The sequence below is a fragment of the Lipotes vexillifer genome, unplaced genomic scaffold (assembly GCF_000442215.2).
Source record: "Lipotes vexillifer unplaced genomic scaffold, Lipotes_vexillifer_v1.1 scaffold514, whole genome shotgun sequence".
NCBI classification, from domain to species: domain Eukaryota; kingdom Metazoa; phylum Chordata; class Mammalia; order Artiodactyla; family Lipotidae; genus Lipotes; species Lipotes vexillifer.
In genome coordinates, this window is record NW_006789975.1 from 668,173 (window position 1) to 688,426 (window position 20,254).

Consider the following 20,254-nt stretch of genomic DNA (forward strand, 5'->3'; position numbering starts at 1 on the left):
CATGTGGGATCGTCTAAGACCAGGGATCGAACCTGTGTCCCCTGAATTAACAGGTGGATTCTTAACCACTGCGCCACCAGGGAAGGCCCACATTTTAAAAATAATAACGAAGCCGTCTCAGGCCACAGGGGTGTAGATGGGCAGGAAGGCACAAATCCCCTTTCCTCTGTGTGTCTGCACCCCCTCTGTCCCCCACCACTGTGGCCATGGCTCCCAGCCCCCTCTGTCTCTCCTCAACCCTGCACATGAACCTCTCCACAGTCCCCTTGGTCCACCTCCCCACGGTCCAGCACGGGTGTTTCTAGAATTGATTGATTGCTTGACTGGAAGGTAAACAGAGCTGGCTCCCAGCCAAGTTTGAGTGTGTGTCCCCCTCTTTCAGCCCTCCTTTCTGGGCTCTGGTCCCAGTAAAGGTAATGATATTCAACCTTCATTCAACAAACACTCGCTGGGCACTCGCTATGTGTCAGTCCCTGGCTAGGCTCTGGGGATGCTCAAGGGTTGGGAGAGACATCACCATTCAGTCCCTGCCCTCAAGGCACTGACAGTTTGCATGGGGAGACAGATTCATAAATGGTGACCATATGATGTGGGAGGTACTGAGGTGAGTTCGGCCAGGGGCTGTGGGAGCTCAGGGGAGGTGTAGCCAGCTCTGTCTGGGGGTCAGGGAAGGCTTCCTGGGGGAGGGGGTGTTTGAGCAGGCCTTGAAGGACAAGTAGAAGTCACCCAGGCAGAGAGCAGATGGGGGGCTAGGTCAACGCAATGAAAGGATCCTCATTCCAGCTATAGCTTTAGGCAAAGAAAGGAATCCAGTGGTAGCTCTGCCTTCTGGCTTCTTGGGATCCCAGGCTTTCAACACAGCAAGGAGTCAATCTCTTTCTTCCCTGGTTGTCTCCATTCTCCAAGCCCCTGCTTCAGACCCGTGGATGGCCTCCCCTTTCACTTGGCCTCCTATGGCCTGCAAAGCCTTCAGGACTGGCCCAGCAGAAAGAGAGGTTCTCTCTTCCCAGCAGCCCAACCCAAATCCCGAAGTCCCACCTATGGGGATGGGGTGACCTTCCTGTCTGGGAACTAGTCAGTGTAGTATACCTACCTCTGGGGCTAGAGATGGGGTCAGCCCACCAGGACCGAATGACTGTATGGACTGAGTAGGGTGAGGGCCAGGCATTCCCTGCAGAAAAGTGGGTACTGTTAGCCAGACGGGGGAGGGAGGCAGGGTCCCAGAGTATGCACAAGCCTTTGCAGAATTGCAAGTAGTCTAGATGCCATCCTACATACTTGAAGGGAGGCCCTAGAGGCAAGGCCAGGTAACAGCTCAGGCCCTGGGCCAGTAGAGCCTCGAATGCCAGGTGAAGGGCGTGGTGCGCCATCCTGTGGACTCTCCTCTCCCCGCCTGGGCCTGTGGGGCAGGACACCCCGGCCCCAAGCGGACCGACCAAATGCACATCTCCAGGCCAGGGAGCCAGGGAGACTGGGAGCAGAGGTGCCCAGGGGTGAGAGGGTGCAATGCTGGGTGGACAGCCAGGAAGAGAAAGACGGAGGCTGCCAGGCCCCCAGTCCCCTCTCTCTCCTCCACCCCACTTCAACTCCAGAACATTTCTCAGGAAAGTAGCGAAAGCAGGGGCTTGCCGCCCCTCCCCTTTGCCATTGACACAGACCGGGGCTGTTGGAGGGATAAAAAGGAGCCCCTGTTAAGCCCCTGTCAAGTTATGGACAGGGGCTTGGCACGGCTGTTCTTGAGAAGCAGTGCTCACTACTCCCAGCTGAGTGAGGCCAGATGACACCCTGCCCCCAGCGCTCCTACCCTGCTCTGTGAGACTGAGTCCTCACTCAGAAAACACGAGTTCATTAATAGCTTGATTAATCACACCTCATATTTTCATGGTGCTTTGAAAAATAAAACATTTGAAAGCACTTTCATACCCACACTGGGCCTCAGAGTTACACGAGTAGGCCTTATCTTCCCAGGCTGCAGGTGAGAAAAGGGGGGCTCAACCTCAGAGCAGCAGCATGTTGGGGGATGGCGGGGGGCAGGCTGGAGCACAGAGCCTCTCCCTGCCCACAGCTCTGCCTGTGGGCCTCTCTGAGCTCTCTCTGGGTCTCCCTGCAGGACAAGAGTGAAGGGGGGCACCCTTAGGCAAATCTGAAGTTCAAGGGAAAAAAGGGGGCGGTCATTCAGTCACTCAACAAACACTCCATCAGTATCCAGGTCAGACCTGGGCTCCTGCTCCGAGCGAGTTCACAGTCCAGTGGAGGAGGCAGCGTGCCCTGTCCTGAATATGGCGTGTACCCTGGAGGAAGGCTTAGGGGACAGCGTGGGCACAGGGGCAAAGTGACAAAGAGTATGGATCCAAGAAGGCCTCCTGGAGGAGGTGGCTTGTTGGCTGAGACTGGATGTCTGCGTGGGAGTTCCCAGATAGACCTCATGGGACAGGCCTACCATGGTCCGCTCCACAGAATGCCTCCCCATCCGATTCTCCACTGCCACCCCTGCCTCCCTCCACCCATTCCTCACTCAGGGAGATCTCAGCATTCCTCTGCACACAGCCCCCCAGGTGCTCCTCACCCCTTCCCAATAAAACTCCAAGATCAGGCCGCTGCTCCCTCTCTGACTCATCTCCTGCTCGTCTCCCCTGCACTCCCTCTGCCCTGGCCACCCTCCTCGCTGTCCTCACAACAAACCCGGCTGCTTCCTGTCTGACAGCCTCTGCTGTTCCCTTCTCCTAAAATGCTTTTTCTCCTGGCCTTGGCCCTCAGGGGTCTACTTAGACATCACCTCAACAGAGGAATCTGCCCCAAGCCCTCTTCCCCTCTAGAGCCCTTGCACCCACACCCTTTACGAAATAGCACCCTTTTTTACCTGCTTCAGAATACTAGGCAACTTCTGAATCCTCTATTTTCTTTTGCTTCTCCATTTTGAATGAAAGCATTTGAGAGCAGAGGATGTGTCTGTCTTGCTCACTGCAAAATCCCAGAACAGTTCCTGGCACTCAATAAGTATTCACTGAATGAATGCAAGAATGAATGAATGAATACATTTCAGGTCATAAGAGCACCATGAGAGGGGAGGGAGAAGGTAGCATTTGTCCCAGGCTCAGCTCTGGCCAAGGCCCATTACCCAGGGGTCTCTTATCCCCCTTTAGCCCCCAGCCTCCCTACACACACACACACACACACACACACACACACACACACACACACAACCTCTCTCTCACACATACACACACTCTTACACACGACGTGGTCTCCCTTGCTATCCCTAAGAAGACACTGTAGGTGGGGACTGCTAGGATTGGGGCTCCCACCCTTCATGGCAGCCAGAGCAGGGGTGCCGGCTGGGGCTGATCGGGCAGCCAGTGCCCTCCTGAGACAGGCGGGGGCCAGCTGGCCAGCCCCAAGGCTCACTGGGAATGGGGTTCCCACTTCAAGCCCTGAGCGTCCATACAGCCCCATTGGCAGTTCTCAGTGACCAAGTTCTCAGGGATCTGCTAGTAAATGAAAGAAGTCTTCTAACTGAATTCCAAGAGGGCAGCTGGGCAAGTAAGAGAGACTTGGCGAGGCTGTGGCAGACAGAGCTTCTGGCGAGCTGGAGGGTGGAGTTCGGGATACAGCAGGGCCTGTGTGGCCAGCGGGCCCTGCCCCTGCCTGCTCCCCCACAGCCCCAGTGCATCTGCTTTGCAAAGCCTTCCTCCCATGCTCATCACCTCACAGCCAGAAGGGAGCAGAAGTAGGCACCCAAATCCAAGTCCCCATTCGCCAACACCAGCTCTAGGCAGCCTCGAGCTGGGCAGGCCTCAGCCACATGCTTGCTTCACCTGTGATAAGAGCTATAGAACCAGTGAGGACAGGTCCTAGATGCAGAGGGGGCAAAATGGCATGTGTGGTTTCCTGAGAGAGTGAGGTGGGGGAGTCCTCTTTCAGAAGAAGTGACGATAGAACTGGGCCCTGAGGAGAAGGTAGGAAAGTGCCGGCAGGGAGAAAGGGGGCATTAGGGAGTGGTGGTGACTGCAGTGAACTAGAGTCCGTGCCCTTTTGAAAACATCATATATCATTTGACACTGAGCATGCGCTGCTTGCTGTTATCTTTGATAGACAAGTACAGGGTTTCATGTCAAAGGGAAAGATAGCTCATGCTAGTGGCCTGCGACGTGGAGAGGGAGAGACCCAAGGCTCTCACTGTGCTTTAGTCCAAGTGAGAGACCTAACTGGGACGGTGAGAGGGGTGGGCAGATTGCAGGTGCCGACCACAAGGGTGGAGGTCATGTAGTGGGCGAAGGGGCCAGAGGGAGGGGAAGCCAGCTCTGGCCACCCAGGAAGCTTCCAGCAGCCCCAAGAAGGGCTGAATTTACCCCCACCCATGGCCTTAGAGTGTCCTTGCCAGCGGTCATAACTGCAGCCTGGAGGGGGCCCCTGGGTCCACCCAATAAATGCCCCCCCAGGGGGTTGGGGAGGGGAGACCATGCCAGCGTGGTGTGGCGGAGGCCCAGGAGAAGTGAGCTATGTCCCTTATTGGTCACAGTACATTTATTTTTCATTAGCAGTTAAATGCAGACATGAGGGATTGTGCTGGGTTCAGCGGGCAGCTGACACAAGCAGTGCTTGGCGCGGTGGTCGATAGGGAAGTCGGTGGGGGGGGTCCATGTGCCCTCTTCCTGCCCATACCCCCAGCTGGGACCCCTGCCTACCCAGCTCCCAGCCAGTAATCAGACACAGGCCATCACACTGAGCCTCTGTGAGGCGAGGCATGGGCAGGCCTGGAGGCTGACACTGAGGTCTTGCATGCCCTTCTGGAGCCTGTGATGCCTGCCCCCAGCCCCCTGTGGGCCCTGCTCAGGGGTCAAGCTTAGCCCTCCTCTGTGCAGCCCTGGGGTCTGCAAAGGTGCCGTGGCTTCCCCAGGAAGTGTCTAGAGAGTCTCCTGGACCTACCAGGCCCACACTTGGGAGCCCACCCTTCTCCAGACCTTGGGAGGTCTGAGCCCAGCTCAGCCTTGCCCCGGCTGAGCCCGCTGCCTGGGTCAGGGCGGCTGAGTGACAAGTGAATGTCATACAAAAGGGTCAGGATGTGGGCCCCCCAGAGTCCAGGGCTGGAGCTGTGGGGCTGGGTAAGTGACTTCTCCCTCAGGGCTCAGATTCCACATCTGTAAGATGACTAGATGGCTCCTCCCCTCTGCCTGCATCCCCACCTTCCTCAGCCTAAAACAGAGACCCGAGGACTGGCAGAGCCCCATGGAGGTGGTTCAGGATGGGGCAGGGCGGGACAAGGGGAGCTCGTCTTCCCAACTGCAAGCATGGTTCCCTGGCAGCTTAGCCTTCATTACGGAGCAGCAGGAAGTGCAGGGGGTAGCAGGGAGAGAGGCTGAGGAGAGGCCAGGGCGGGAGGAGGAGGGGTGGATGAGCCCACTGCTGCAGACACTGAGGGCAAGACACCTGCTGGCTCTGTGCCTCAGTTTCCTCATCAGTCCCCACCCCTGAAGAGATTGCTAGGAGAGTTACTGAAGGAGCATTGTCAGTGCAAAAGCACTGGGTACGGATAGCAGCCAACATTTACCGAGCACTGTGCCTTTTTTCACTTCATCCTCATGATAGCCCTAAGAATTGGGTACCATCCCCCATTTTGCAGGCAAGAAAACAAGCAGGGGTTAACTGAAGTCACACCAGGTTTCTCAGCCTCTGCAGACATTCCCAGCTCACCCACCCGGTGCCTACAGGACCAGGCACAGATCCCTTCCCCAAAATCACAGTCTTGGGGTGGAGAGGGCAGACTCCCACATTGGAAAGAGAGGGTCCCTGTGCAAGCAAGAGAGAAGGGGCAGCGTGGATGGCCCCTGGGCCTGAGGAGCCAGGCCTCCCTGTTAGAAGCCCTCCATGGGTTTTGGGCTGCCCGTAAGGAGGTAGTGGAGCCAGGAGGCCGACTGCGTGAGGCACCTCCAGACTCCACCACGGGCAGACAGGACCTCCATAGATGTCATAGACAACAAAATGGGTAACCTGCCTAAGGTCACCACCACTAGCAGGGAGCAGATGGGTCTCTGAAGCCCAAGCTTTTCCCTCTTTATGTCCAGAGCCCCCTGTTGGTTGTGTGTGCTGGGGGAAATCACTGCAGCCCTGAGAGAAGCCAGGCCGTCAGGGGCCTGTTTGGTGGGTGTGGAGGCTGAGGGTGCCCCCACTCTCCATCCTCCCACTCCCCCCTCACCCCGCCCCTCCCCACCCTCTCAAGGGCCCTGCTGGTCGAGCAGACGGTCAGACTGCTTTGGGGGGTTACCTCCACCAAAGCCTCAGAGCCAATTACCTGTGTAATTAGCAACAAATGACTTGTGGGATGGCTGTGGTTTGCAGTTAAAATTAGAAGGAAACCCATATTCTGGTCTCCTTGAAGGGTGGGACATGGCCCGGGCCCCTGAGGCTCCCAGACACACCCTCCTGGCTCCCACCCACCCCGGGACCCACCCAGCAGTCCAGGCTCACCCCAAGTTGCCCCTCCTGGGGGCCTCTCCTGTAGCACTGCCACCAACACCCCTCACATCTGCACTCGTCACAGCCTCCTCCCCTCCTTCATACACTTGGTATTTTCTCAGCACCTACTACATGCAGGGGCCAGGAATGGGGAGCAACCTGGAAGCAGCCCCCGAGGCAGCCAGGGCACCAGAGGAAGGGACTCCTGCCCTCCCTAGCCCCGGGCTGCCCAGTGCCCTCTCCCTCCCTCCCTCTCTCCCCCCAACCACCCCGACTCCCCACCCCTCCGCACCACCCCCCCGGGGGCCTTCCAGGGCAGTGGGCTGCCTCACCAGATCCCTAAACTTCCACCAGCGTGGTAATGAGCCCTGACCACTGCTGTGTGCTGGCACTTCCATATTTGTCTCCACAGGGGGCTGCTTCTTCCCCTGCTTTACGGAAGGGGACACTGAAGTTTAAGGGAGGCATTCAGCAGCCCAGCCTGCTGGGCTGGAAGTGGCAGAGCCTGGCCCCACTGGCTGCCTCCTCTTGGCTCGGTCCCAGCCCCTGAACAGGCAGGTAGCCCCGGGAGCGCCCCGCAAGTCCAGCGGAGGCCCCAGCTCACCTGCCCGCTTTGCTTCTGCTGCAGGGGCCCAGCAGAGTGCCACAGTGGCCAACCCGGTGCCCGGCTCTAACCCAGACCTGCTTCCCCACTTCCTGGTGGAGCCCGAGGACGTGTACATCGTCAAGAACAAGCCGGTGCTGCTGGTGTGCAAGGCCATGCCCGCCACGCAAATCTTCTTCAAGTGCAACGGGGAGTGGGTGCGCCAGGTGGACCACGCGATCGAGCGCAGCACAGATGGGAGCAGCGGTGAGACCAGGCTGGGGTGCCAGGCGGGGTCACTCGAAGGGGGAGCGAGTCTCAGACTCAGAGGCAATGGAGGCCCAGAGAGGGGCCTGCCATTGCCCCTGCTGCGTGCCTGTGAGCCGAGGCCAGGGTGAAACTAACCACTCTGTGTGCACCACCCCAGGTCCCCAGGAGAGGCAGGACTCCCGTCACCTGGGACCCACTGTGTACACACCAAGGCCTTCCCTGGGAGGCCCACCCTCACAAGACTTCATCACTTGGTGGGGGAGTGAGTAAAAGGGAAGCCCCCCAAAATGCCCCAGGGAGCTCTGTGGGTTGGGGGAGGGGGCGGGACCCTGCCGCTGCATCTGAGCCCAGGCAGACCCAGAGGCAGCCTGGCAAGTGGTGCCAGCAGAGAAAGGTTTGAAAAGAGTGGATCCCAGATGATGGAAGAGATCACGGACCTCACATTCCGTGATTGTTTTCTTTGTGCATCTGTTGGTTCATTCGTTGGTCCATTCGTTGGCACGTTCCCTGAGCACCCACCCTTGAGCTGGAGACAGAGCCCCACGGAGTTGGGGGCAGCACAGTGACCTCTCATTGAGTTCTGGGATCTGTGGCTGCCCAGGGAGGCTCCTCGGGGAAGGTGATGTGTAAACCTGGTCAGGGCGAGAAGAGGAGAAGGGCGTCCCAGGCACCCCCAGAAAGGGACACAGCACAAGCAAAGCCCTGGAGGCAGATGGGCCGGCGTGCGGGTCAAGGCTTAGCAGGGAGGGTGTGGAGTGTGTGCAGCGGGCAGTGGTGCCATCCGGGAGCCTCACCCGTCCGGCTCTGGAGTGAGGTCACAGTCCTATGGGATTTCAAGCTACCGAGTGACATGACCAGAGCTATGGGTGACACTCGGAGCCAGTGTGGGGGGCTGACAGGAGAGGCAGACCCAAGAAGTGCCCCTTCTGTGGGACACCTCATTCCCCACCTCCAGCCCTGGCCTTAGGCAGTAGGCAATGGGGATGGGGGCAGAGAGCCATTGTTTGGGTTCCCGTGCTCCCCGAGAGCAGGCCCGGCAGAGCTAACAGCCTCTCCTCCTCGCTAACTGGACCCCAGTTAAGCTCATTTCCTACTCCTTTGCCTTGACGCTTTGTGGAGCCCACACACATGATGAGCCCTCAGGTTAAGTCCTGAGCCCCTTCCCACTGAGGCTCAGCCAGCCTGAGACACACAGCCCACAGACCCTGTGCCCAGTATGGCCACTTGAGTGAGACCTGAGTCACAGGGGCAAGCAGGTGGCACCCAGAACAGCTCACACTGATGCCAAGGGCAGGCAGGGGGCCACAGGCCCAGAGGGGTGGCCCATGCTCCTGGTGGGAGGGACTGGGCAGCCCAGGAAGGATTCCCGGAGTGTGGGGGTGGGGGGGGGGGGATAACATCCAACCTCAGTCTTAAAACCAGCTGGAATGACTGTTTATCAGGCCAAAGGACAAATGCAGGGAATGGGAGGCTGGCCAGAGGCCCAGGTTTGGAATGGCAGAAGTGGGGGTCGAGGGGGTGGTCGGCGAGACGAGGAAGCTGCAGCCACACTGGCACTGTGGGAAGCTGGTGCCAGGCAGAGGGAGACTGGAGGAGGGAGCCCTGCCCTGGTGAACTCGGAAGCTCTCACAAGAACCCAGATGTGAGCAGACGAGCCCCGAGTTTCATCAGCATGTGATTTAGTCCTCAGAGCCAGCCTGTCCTATTACAGATGGCTCTGACTCATCCAGGGCTCCAACCAGGCATTCTGGTCCACAGAAGTCACGCCCCATCCTCCCCTGCCAGGGTCACCAGGTGCTGGTCTTCTTCCCCCCAAGTGTCAGGCCCCTAGTGAGTGATTCTTGCCCAGGTCCTTGAGCCCTGCATTGTCCTGGCCTTACACACACCTGCTGCTGGCAGCGTCCTCCTTGCAGTCCTCAGGTCTTAACTGAGCACCTGCTCTGTGCCAGGCCTGGGTGAGGTGCTAAGAATTTAGCCCACAAGGCTCTTGGTGCAGGTGATCCAGCTCTGCCTCCCACTCTCAGGAGGGGAATGCATGGGGTTGGTGCCCTCTGCAGCAAGCCCCCCTTCCCTCCCTGGGCCTCAGTTTCCTCATCTGTAAAATGGGGATGAGGATGGCCCCCCTTGGTGGGGGAAGCTGTGAGATCTCTCACACCCAGGTGGAGCCCAGCCCCAGGTCTTTCCTCTCTCCCTACCCCATGCCTAGAGCCCAGCACCACTTTGCAGCATTATGAGTCCTCCTGCTGCTGAGGTAGGTCCCCCAAGGAAAGGACAGGTGAGGAAGAGCAAGTCACAGCCAGTGACCTGTCTCCCCACAGCCTTGAGAGCCTGTCCTGGAACCTCTTGGAAGGTGCCAGGCCAGCCCCAAACTGCTCACACCTCCCCTTCCTGGCTTCCCACATATACCCCTCCTTGTCTCCTGCCATCACGAGGTCTGGAATCCATGGCTTGGCTGAGACCCAGGCTCTTGCCTACATAGCAGTCACAGGCCAGGCCAGCCCTCAGCCCACATTCCCCAACAGGCTCTCCTGGCCTTGCTCCCTTCAAAGCCAGGCAGAGAGCAGAGTTCACGGGGACACGTCCCCATAGCCACCAGGGCCCCCTCCTGCTCTGAGCATCCAACCTCAGGCCTCCCATGGCCTGCAAATCTGAATTTTCATTGATCTTATTGACTTCTCAACCCAAAGCCATTGAGTGCTTTGAGGCAAAGAGATAGGCTTCTCACTTACCCACAAACAGATGCCCAGGCCATGGGCGGCACCACCATGCTACACACAGACCCAAGACCCTGAGCCAGGAATGCTCTGTGGTCAGGCAGGTATGATGGGGTCAGAGGTCAGCCCAAATCTGAAGCCTCACCCATTTCTGCATGGGGGTAGGGATGGCAGGGTGGACACCCCAGGAGAGAACACCTGATCTCCCCCTTGCTCGCCCCCATTCCCCATCCAGAAGGCCAGGGGGAGGCCACCAAAGCCTGAAATCTCTTGAACCCAAACCCACTGATAGTGTAAAAGCTGGAAATTTGCAAAACCAAGCATTGGAGTCTGGTCTGGGAGTGTAATTTATCATGTATTAAACAAACTGACTGGTTATTAGAAGCAGTTTGGTAATAAGGTACCCTAAGCCCTCACTTGCCCTCAGAGTCCCCTACCCCCACCCCTCCACCTCCCAGAAACCCTCAGCATGCCCACACCAGGGCCTCCCCACACGCCCACAGCACTCACACGCCTGCACACACCCGACACGCTCCTAGGCCTGGGCCAGCAGGGACCCCTACATCCTTCCGTCCCTCCCCAAGGCTAGCATCTGCTCACATTTACCAGGCAGGTGCGGACACAGCCGTGCCCAGAAACTGCTCCCAGGAGCCAGGCTGCTCATTGACCTGCAGCAGGGAGGGCACAGCCCCTCATTTCAAGGACCAGCAGGGCAGGCTCTGGGTCTCCCCACCTCCCAGAGCCTGTGGGGCTCAAGGGCACTGCCTGGATCTAGACCTCATGGACAAACCTGGCCCTTATTCGTGGCAGCAAGAAGGAGATGAGATGGCAGGACAGAAGTGGGGAGGAGACAGGGAAAAAGAAATAGGAGCACTTAAATTTTTCTTTTTAAGAATTTTTTCTAATATTTATTTATTTATTTGGCTGTTGCAGCCGAATAGTTGCAGCACGCAGGATCTTCGTAGAGGCACTGGGGATCTTTGGTTGCAGCGCACAGGCTCAGTAGTTGTGGCGCACAGGCTTAGTTGCCCCGAGACATGTGGAATCTTAGTTCCCCAACCAGGGATGGAACCCGCATCCCCTGCATTAGAAGGCAGATTCTTAACCACTGGACCACCAAGGAGGTCCCAGGAGCACTTAAATTTAGTGCTGTTCTGCCTGAGCTGACCTGCCTGGGTGGTGCATGAGCTCCCCCCACCACCATGGGGGATGGAGCAGTCCATCCATAGACCTGTCCACCCAAGAGAGGAAAAGTATCCAGTTCAGAATGTTCTGGAGGTCTCCCACCACTAACCCCAAAGGCTGAGAGGGAGGACCCTGTCTCTACCCCCAAGTATGTGCACAGGTCTTTCTCAGATGCTCCAAGAATCTGTGTGCTTGACAGCTGGCTGGTGCCCAGGGCCCCTCTCCTATGCACAGACCCTGTAAGGGACCCTTTCTCGCTTCTCAGCCCTCATCCCACACCACTAGAATGCACACATCCAGTGCCTTAGAGGATGGGGTAGGCAGTGCCCAGAATGGAGGGATCTAGCCCAGTGATTGTGACCTCAGCCAGAGGTGATACACACACCCCAAATCCTGTGAGAACTCACGGGGAGGGCAGGGGTGAGGGAGAGGAAAATCTGGGAGCCCAGTGTGGGAGCCGGAGAGACTCATGAGGAGGGGTCTGGGCAGGGGTCAGGGAAAGACACGTTAGAGAAATTAAGACAGAAAACAGCCTCCTGGCTTGCCTGCTCAGCCTGGCGGCGGCTCCTCCTGCAATGCAGCCCTAATTGAATTTCTCTGTTAACAATGGAAACACCAGCCTCTCTCCCTCTTTCTGATAAGCCAATGACTCAAGGGAAATTGGGGTCAGGAGGAGGAAAAATTGGAAACAGTCTTTTCTTACTCCTGGGGACACTGTTTTGTCTGAGGGCCAGGGGCCTGGAGGAGGACTGGTATTCCCCCTCCTGGGTCCTCAGAAATCTGGACCCTCCCCAGATGCCCCACACCTGGTTCTGGGTGTGGCAGACATGGGGGGACTGTGTCCATCCTTGAGAGGTGTTTCCTCCAGCCCAGTCCATTCAGGGTAGAGAGGGTCCCGGCCACCCATCACAGGCCAGCTTCCCCTCTGTGAGCTGCCCCCTCCCCCTCGCCAACATTTCTCCCTGTGGGATGGGCACCCCCAGCACCCTCCTCCGGTGAACCCTGAGCATGCCTTGGATTCTGAGCACTCTGAACATACTCTGGATTCAGACAGCAGACAGCCCTGGACGCCTATGGCAAGTCACTGCCTCTCTGAGCCTCTGTTTCCTCATCCATGGAGTGGGAGCAATACCTCCAAGAGAGCAGACTGAAAAAGATAAGCCAGCACATGGGAAACCCTTGCTAAGCCCCAGGGGTCTATTATCATACAACATAATCACTGTAATTATCTTGTTAATAGCTGTTATTATATTATCACGCATCAGGATGTACCTACTAATCCCAGGAGGTGAGCCAGATCGCTCCTTACCCTTCTTTTTACCCACAAAGGTCCCAGGGCTAGCCTATCTGCCCCACCTTCTCTGCCAGCCCCTGTTGCCCAAAGCTCCTCTGTGCCCTTGTCTCTGAAACAACAGGAAGCCCCTGTAGTGTTATTTTTGTAAGTGACTCCAGGGAGACAGGCCTTGGGTAACAAAGGGTAACAAAGTATAATGAATGGAAGTGCTAAGCACCCGCTCTTGACCTTCAGGTGATATAAAGGGACTCCCACTGAGCCCCGCAGTTTTCCCTCCAGGCAGAGCATTGCCCCCAGAGTCCGTCCGCTCTCCTGCTGAGCAGAGGGAGAACTATGGTGGTGCAGGGGCCAGGCAGGGGACTGGACAGAGAGGCCTGGGGGCTAGGCATGGCCCCGGCCCTTGCTACCCACCCCTCCACCCTCAGGACTGCCTGCCATGGAGGTCCGCATCAATGTCTCGAGGCAGCAGGTGGAGAAGGTGTTTGGGCTGGAGGAGTACTGGTGCCAGTGCGTGGCGTGGAGCTCCTCAGGCACCACCAAGAGTCAGAAGGCCTACATCCGCATTGCCTGTGAGTCCAGGGCGGAGGTGGCCCTAGGGTGTCACTGGGGGAGGAGGTCTCATCAGAAATCCTCAGATCCTGCCTTGATGGGTGGAGGGAGTGCCTATGGACGCTGCCCAGCCACCCCCATGTCCCCCTGGGCACTTGACACTTCCTTCTGGCATGTGCCATGTCCCCTGCAGGACCAGGGGACAGGGTCAGCCAGGCTGACCTGGCGTGAGGCACTCAGCCTGGAGGACACTCTTGTTCTTCCCCCAGATTTGCGCAAGAACTTTGAGCAGGAGCCGCTGGCCAAGGAGGTGTCCCTGGAGCAGGGCATCGTGCTGCCCTGCCGCCCGCCAGAGGGCATCCCCCCAGCTGAGGTGAGCAGGGCTCCAGTGCCACTCCACAGGTGGGCAGTGCTCCCAGGTCCCGAGTCCCGCCTGCCCACCCCTCCAGGCTGATCCCCCACCCCAGGGGCCACTCTCGCTCCGGGCAGGGCCAGCATAGTCAGGTAGTGCAGTGGCATGGCTCCCTCCCCCAGGTGGAGTGGCTCCGGAACGAGGACCTGGTGGACCCATCCCTGGACCCCAATGTGTACATCACGCGGGAGCATAGCCTGGTGGTGCGACAGGCCCGCCTGGCCGACACGGCCAACTACACCTGCGTGGCCAAGAACATCGTAGCTCGTCGCCGCAGCGCCTCCGCTGCTGTCATCGTCTACGGTGGGCCCCGGTGCTGGTGGGGCAGAAGGGCTCCGGGCATAGGAGAGGCGTTGGGGCTGCCTTCAGGGCAACCACATGTGGCTGGCTCCCTGCAGAGCCAGGACCAGGCAAGCCAAACCGTGGCCTGACTGGGAAGGACAGGGAGAGGGCTTACTGTGGCTGTCAGGGAGCCAAGGGCATATCTGGGTGGAGATGGGGGGCAGGTTGGTGGTCATCTGTGGCTGGACCATCCCTTGGCTTACTTGTGGGCAGGAGGCCATTGTGCAGAAGGAGATGAGTGGACAGGATGGGAGTCTAGGAAAGTGACAGACCACAGCCTGTACTCCTGTGCCCCCGGGGCAGGAAGTAGAGCGACCTGGGCACCCCCAGGAGCAAAAGAGGGAGGGGTGCAGGAGTAACCCCCGTGAAAGGCTGGGGTTTGGGTTGGAGGAACATGGGAGTTGTAGCTAGAGCTGGTGCCCACGGGGAGAAGGGGCTGTGGAGCGGGTGCTGCCAGGCCCTGGGGGCAATGGGCAGAAGCATGGTCTCCCCTCCAGGGCCTCTCTCTCAACACAGCTGCAGCCTGCCCGTTTCCAGCTCACAGCCCCTCTGTCCTCCTGCCCTGGCCCCTGGGCCAGTGTGTCTGAGGAAGCCCCCGCTCCCTGACCCCAGTCCTTCTCTGTCCGGCCAGTGAACGGTGGGTGGTCGACGTGGACCGAGTGGTCCGTCTGCAGCGCCAGCTGTGGGCGCGGCTGGCAGAAAAGGAGCCGGAGCTGCACCAACCCGGCGCCTCTCAACGGGGGCGCCTTCTGTGAGGGGCAGAATGTCCAGAAAACAGCCTGCGCCACCCTGTGCCCAGGTACCAGCGGCTGCCGCCTCCCGCATCGCTCTTCACCACGCCATCTCCGTGCCCTGGCTCCATCGTGCCCACCAGCCTGCTCCCCATGGCTCCATCCCACCCGCCCGCACGCAGGGCCAGGCTCACAGTCTGAGGCCAGGATGGGTTTCAGTGTGATCGGAGGCAGGGCTCAGTCTGTGTCCAGTCTCAGCCTCAGCAGAGGGGCTGAGTCACAGGATCTAAGGTGCAGTCAGGACAGGTACAGTCAGTGTGGGGCAGGCCCCAGCCTGGTGCTGCAGAACCACCTGTGCCTGGGATCAGAGGGTCATTGTGCGACCAAGTGCCCTCACTGCGCCCCAGGGCCAGGATGGCCCCCGGTGTGGGTAGAACCAAGCAGGCCCAGCGTCATCGTGCCTTTTGTCATTAGCATGCATCATCCAGGCCCGCTGGACACCAGAGGGCTTGCAGCCTGGCAGGCTTGGCCCTAGCCCTGACATTGCACCAGGTCCGGACTCCCAGCGGGGCCACACTGGCAGATGGCCTGGACTGGCTCCCTGGGCTGACCACGCCATCTCTTCTCTGTCCATGTCTGTCTCGCATCTAGTGGATGGCAGCTGGAGCCCGTGGAGCAAGTGGTCGGCCTGTGGGCTCGACTGCACCCACTGGCGGAGCCGTGAGTGCTCTGACCCAGCACCCCGCAACGGAGGTGAGGAGTGCCGAGGCACTGACCTGGACACCCGCAATTGTACCAGTGACCTCTGCGTGCACAGTGAGTCCTCTCCGCCCGGGAGTCCTCTTGAGTTTGCCAGGATTGGCCCGGCCCTGCCCCGGGGAGGTGGTGGCTAAGGGATCAGTCCCCTGCCACAGGCTGCACCCCCTATTCAAAGCTCAGGACCTTGGGGAACCCCATCCCTAACACACCCAACATGTGCCCACATATACCGCAATACCTCCCATACCTGCCCTGAGACATGCATACATTTGGAGATTTTACTGTGCACACCTGGCCTCTGGGATCATCTCCCAACCCCCTTCTTGTCTTCTCCTGCAGTTTTACCTCCCCCAAGTGCACACACAAGTCCTGTGGGGACACCAGACTTGTGAGGCCTGTTAATTACAAGGCCATAACTAACAATTAAAGATCTCTGTTGGATTTTGTCTCTAGAACACAGCCTCCCCCATTCTTTCAATTAAAAACCTGATTATCTGTGTCAATTCCTTTCTGATGGACATTTCTTCCATTATGCAAAGCCCTTCTAAAATCAATATAGTTTCCTCCAGACAGTCAATCACTCTCTCCTCAGCCCTGCCTCAGGCCTGTGGGAGGCAGACAAGGAGAAGAGCCCTAGCACCCCTGCTCCTGGCCCAGGGACTGGCCAGGAGCCAGAATGGCAGACCACCCCCCGCCACCTCCCCAGAAAGCAGATCCCCTGCTTTGGGGATCCTAGGAGCTCACCCTCAGTCTCAGCTGCCCTGGGCCCCAGAAGAGCAGGTTCAGCCTAGCAGCCTGGTTCCAGGCCACCCAGGAAAGTGGCTCTTCCCCTCCTCCATTCTCCATCAGCAGCAACTTCAACATGAATTGAGCTCACGAGGGTTGCAATTTGCTCAGAGAGACACAGCAAGGTGGTGGCAGATGCAGGACTGGAATGCATGTGTGCCGATTCCATGCTCCCTGCTGCCAGCGTCTGCTGCTCCACTGGTGCTGATGCCCAAGAAGTGGAGGCCTCATCCTCCTGGGGTGTAGACCGCTGACCTCTCCTTCCTGGCCTCCCGCACCCTACCCCTCCCAAGCCTGCACTCTCTCCCACAGCTGCTTCCGGCCCAGAGGATGTGGCCCTCTATGTGGGCCTCATAGCCGTGGCCGTGTGCCTCCTCCTGCTGCTGCTCGTCCTTATTCTTGTGTACTGCCGCAAGAAGGAGGGACTGGACTCGGATGTGGCCGACTCATCAATTCTCACCTCAGGCTTCCAGCCCGTCAGCATCAAGCCCAGCAAAGCAGGTGGGGCGCCCCTGTCCCCAGCACTCGTGCCGGGCCCCCATGCCAAGGGCCGCCCAGACAGGGCTGCCCCCCGTGCCACTCTCTAAGTCTGTCTGATCCTTGCAGACAATCCCCATCTGCTCACCATCCAGCCAGACCTCAGCACCACTACGACCACCTACCAGGGCAGTCTGTGTCCCCGGCAAGATGGGCCCAGCCCCAAGTTCCAGCTCACCAACGGGCACCTGCTCAGCCCGCTGGGTGGCGGCCGCCACACGCTGCACCACAGCTCACCCACCTCCGAGGCTGAGGACTTCGTCTCCCGCCTCTCCACCCAGAATTACTTCCGCTCCCTGCCCCGCGGCTCCAGCAACATGGCGTATGGGACCTTCAACTTCCTTGGGGGCCGGCTGATGATCCCTAATACAGGTGGGAAGGACCCTACAGTGCCCCAGGGAGCTCTAAGAGACAAGACTAGTATGTGTCCCTCCTGGAGGAGGACGGGACTGGGACAGCCTTGATGTTCCTCCTATGCCTCTCAGCCTCACCCCGAGGGCTGAGCCAGCCCAGCAAGGAAAGAGGATAGAGTTTTGGAGAGGATCCAGTCTTGGCTGGCAGTGGGGCTGGCACTGAGGCTGAGGCCAGAGCTATCTCCCTCTGTTGCCCAAGGACACAGGACTACTGTCCATTCATTTACACAGCCAACCAGCCTGTGTGTGCCGGGCCCTAGGCCCCAGGGATCTGGGGAACTAGTGGAGAGACAGCAGAGGAAAAATGCCTGGACAGGGGCTCCTCCACCTACCACCTCACTGAGACCCCTGGGACAGGGTCTCAGAGACACCTTCATAGAGAATCCGAGACCCTTTCGATGGTCATCTTTCGGGAAAGCGCCACAGCCTCTGGTGTGGCTCCCCTCTCCCACCCTAAAATTCTCTATTTCCTCGGTTTAGGTGACCCCACATGGCCCTGACTTCCTTGTTCCTCTGCAGCTGCTCCTGGTGCCTGCTCCCTAAATGTAGGTGTTCCTCAGAGCACGCCCCCCACCCCTGACCCTGGAGCCCTCTTCCCAAGTGATCTCACCCACTCCATGGCTTTAATCGCCATGTCTTTGCAGATCACTCCCATTCCTCCATCCTCAGCCACAGTTCTCCTGGGTGACAGAATCGTACACCCAGCTGCCTCCTGGACAGCTCCATCTGGATGTCTCACAGCACCTCAGATTCCTCATGCCTAAAACAGCACCGTCTCCCACCCTCCCCCAGAACCTCCTCCTTTCCAGTTTTCTCTTCCTCAGGCATGGCACAGTCGAGTTGCTCAAGACAGAAACTAGGGGTCACCTTGGCCCCCTGCCCTTCTTCACTTTCCCCCCTCACCTTCACACCAGCTTCATTCACACACTGATCCCATCATTCTTTCTCCTCAAATGCTCCTGCATCCTCCTGCTTGTCTTTCCTGCTGCCTCTCCTGGGCTAGGCCACCACACCTACCTCTCATCTGAGTCACAGCTCCAAGCATTTACTCACTAGAGCCACACTTGATCATGTCCCTTTCTGGGGCTTCCATTTTTCCCTTCGAAGCCCACATGACAAAACCACAAGGACTCATCCCCTGTGGCCAGCTGCAGTGGCCTCTCCTCCCATGCACATTTCTCCTGCACTTGGCAGCCACGGTGGGCTCTCATGAACCCAAATACACTGGGCTGCCCTTTGTACATGCCGTCTCTCTGCCCCCATCCACTAGCTTAACTGCTACTTCTCCTTCGGGTCTGGTAGCTCTCCCTTTATGCCTCGTGTCCCCCTCACACGGCTGCTAAGATGATGAGGTGAGATGGTCCATGTCAAGCTCTTAGAAAAAGGCAGGCGTACAGTGGGCGCTCAGTGACCACGCACCCTTCACTCCCCTGGTGGAGCGAATGGCCAGGTGGGCTGTGCTCCACCCTGCTCTCCCCCAACACCCAGCATCCTTTGCTGCCGTCCACTTATCTGTCTCCCCGCGGACTGAATGCTTCATGAGAGCAGGGCTCATGGTTTTCCCCACCTTCCTGAGTACTCAGCATTAGCATTCACTGAATGAGTATTTGAGTGAGGGTACCCCCGCCACAGAGAGCATTCACACATGGATCACCGAGACTATCACCAACCCTGGCAGCCGGTACCAGGAGGCAGCACAGGATAGTGAAGGGAGCAGTAGCTGCAAATACACCACCACTGGCTTCCCTCTCTCTCCTGGGCTTCAGTTGCTGGGAAGTTGTGATATTGCAGCCACCCCACCTCAGAGCTGCCCACCCTGGAGAGCATGCATATGCTTTTGGACTTGGTGGGATAGCCATAGAATTTCTTCCCCTCTCCCTGTCATGAGCCTCTGAGGCCCCTCCTGATATAGGGGCTCCCTGTCCTAAAAGGACAGGAAGGTGGGGCAGGACCGCTCCTTGCCATCCCCAGAGTGAATCCCCAGCCCCTGGCCTCACCGTGGCCTGCCCCCTGCCTCTCCCCTGGAACCACCTCTCCCCCAGCAGATGCTTTCTGATGCTGCCCCTGCAAGACGCTGAGACAAAGGCGAATCAGCCAGACAGGACGTGTGTGCAATGGCACCCAGACTAGGGAGGGCTACCAAAGTAGGCAAGATTGTTAAAGGCCCCAGCCCCACCTGCAGGGGGCCACGGCCCAACAGGGAGCAAAGTCACCAGAGGGGGGGTGCCCACCCAGAGGTGGCCAAGCCGAGGGAGAGAGGAGGAACTTGAGCAGGCCAGGAGGGTGGAGCACTCAGAGGCACACTTAGGGTGGTGGCTCCAGAACAGCCAAGTACGCAGCACAGGCTAGGCCCACAGGCCAAGGGCCTTAAATATCCAGCCAAGGAGCTGGACTTTACCCTGGAAGCAGGGACGGTTTTAAGTGGATGATGGGGCAGGTAGGTACAGTGTACCTGGGGGTTCCAGAGTTTTCTGTGCCCAAGCTAACTAGGCAAGCATTTCCCACCTGAGTTCCCTCAGCCACTCTTGGGGTCTCCCTGACTCAGCTTCATGCCTGTGCGGGTGGTTGGCCAGCCTGATAGTGGCACTTCTGTTCCCAGGCCAGGCTGGCGCCAGTCAGTCCTCAGAGGGAGGCTCAGGGAGGGACTGGCGGAGTGAGGTGTTTGGTGTCTTTGCAGCCCTGGTAAGCCCCGGCTGTCCCCCTGCTCTGTCACAGGCATCAGCCTCCTCATCCCTCCAGACGCCATACCCCGAGGAAAGATCTACGAGATCTACCTCACACTGCACAAGCCGGAAGATGTGAGGTGTGGACGTGGGCCCTGCTGCTGGGACTGGGCGGGTCCTGTCCTTTCCTGCTGTCACCGTGACGGCCCTGCCCACCCCACTATTGGGCCTGGTCTGGCCTGGCCTGAGGGAGGGCAGGGGAAGAGGGGCTCCTAAGCTCCACCCAGCTCCACAGCCCCTAACCCCAGGGTCCCAGGGTGGCCCACTGATGCCTTTCCCTTCCCACCCATATTTCCCCACTTGAGGTTGCCCCTAGCCGGCTGTCAGACCCTGCTGAGTCCCATCGTTAGCTGTGGGCCCCCCGGAGTCCTGCTCACCCGGCCAGTCATCCTCGCCATGGACCACTGTGGGGAGCCCAGCCCCGAGAGCTGGAGCCTGCACCTCAAAAAGCAGTCCTGCGAAGGCAGCTGGGAGGTGAGCCCCAAGCCTCCTCCCCATCCCCC

The 20,254-nt window shown here is 58.8% G+C and overlaps 1 protein-coding gene across 1 annotated transcript in view; it reads left to right on the top strand.

Moving 5' to 3' along the window:
- UNC5A (unc-5 netrin receptor A) overlaps nt 1–20,254 on the top strand; it is a 64,940-nt gene that overhangs the window by 42,323 nt on the left and 2,363 nt on the right. The window contains exons 2-10 of the mRNA XM_007463077.1: nt 7,082–7,303; nt 12,925–13,068; nt 13,318–13,421; nt 13,583–13,763; nt 15,185–15,349; nt 16,391–16,579; nt 16,685–16,987; nt 19,744–19,831; nt 20,057–20,225. Of these exons, the coding sequence (XP_007463139.1) occupies nt 7,082–7,303; nt 12,925–13,068; nt 13,318–13,421; nt 13,583–13,763; nt 15,185–15,349; nt 16,391–16,579; nt 16,685–16,987; nt 19,744–19,831; nt 20,057–20,225 (1,565 nt within the window). The remainder of the gene's footprint in view (nt 1–7,081; nt 7,304–12,924; nt 13,069–13,317; nt 13,422–13,582; nt 13,764–15,184; nt 15,350–16,390; nt 16,580–16,684; nt 16,988–19,743; nt 19,832–20,056; nt 20,226–20,254) is intronic.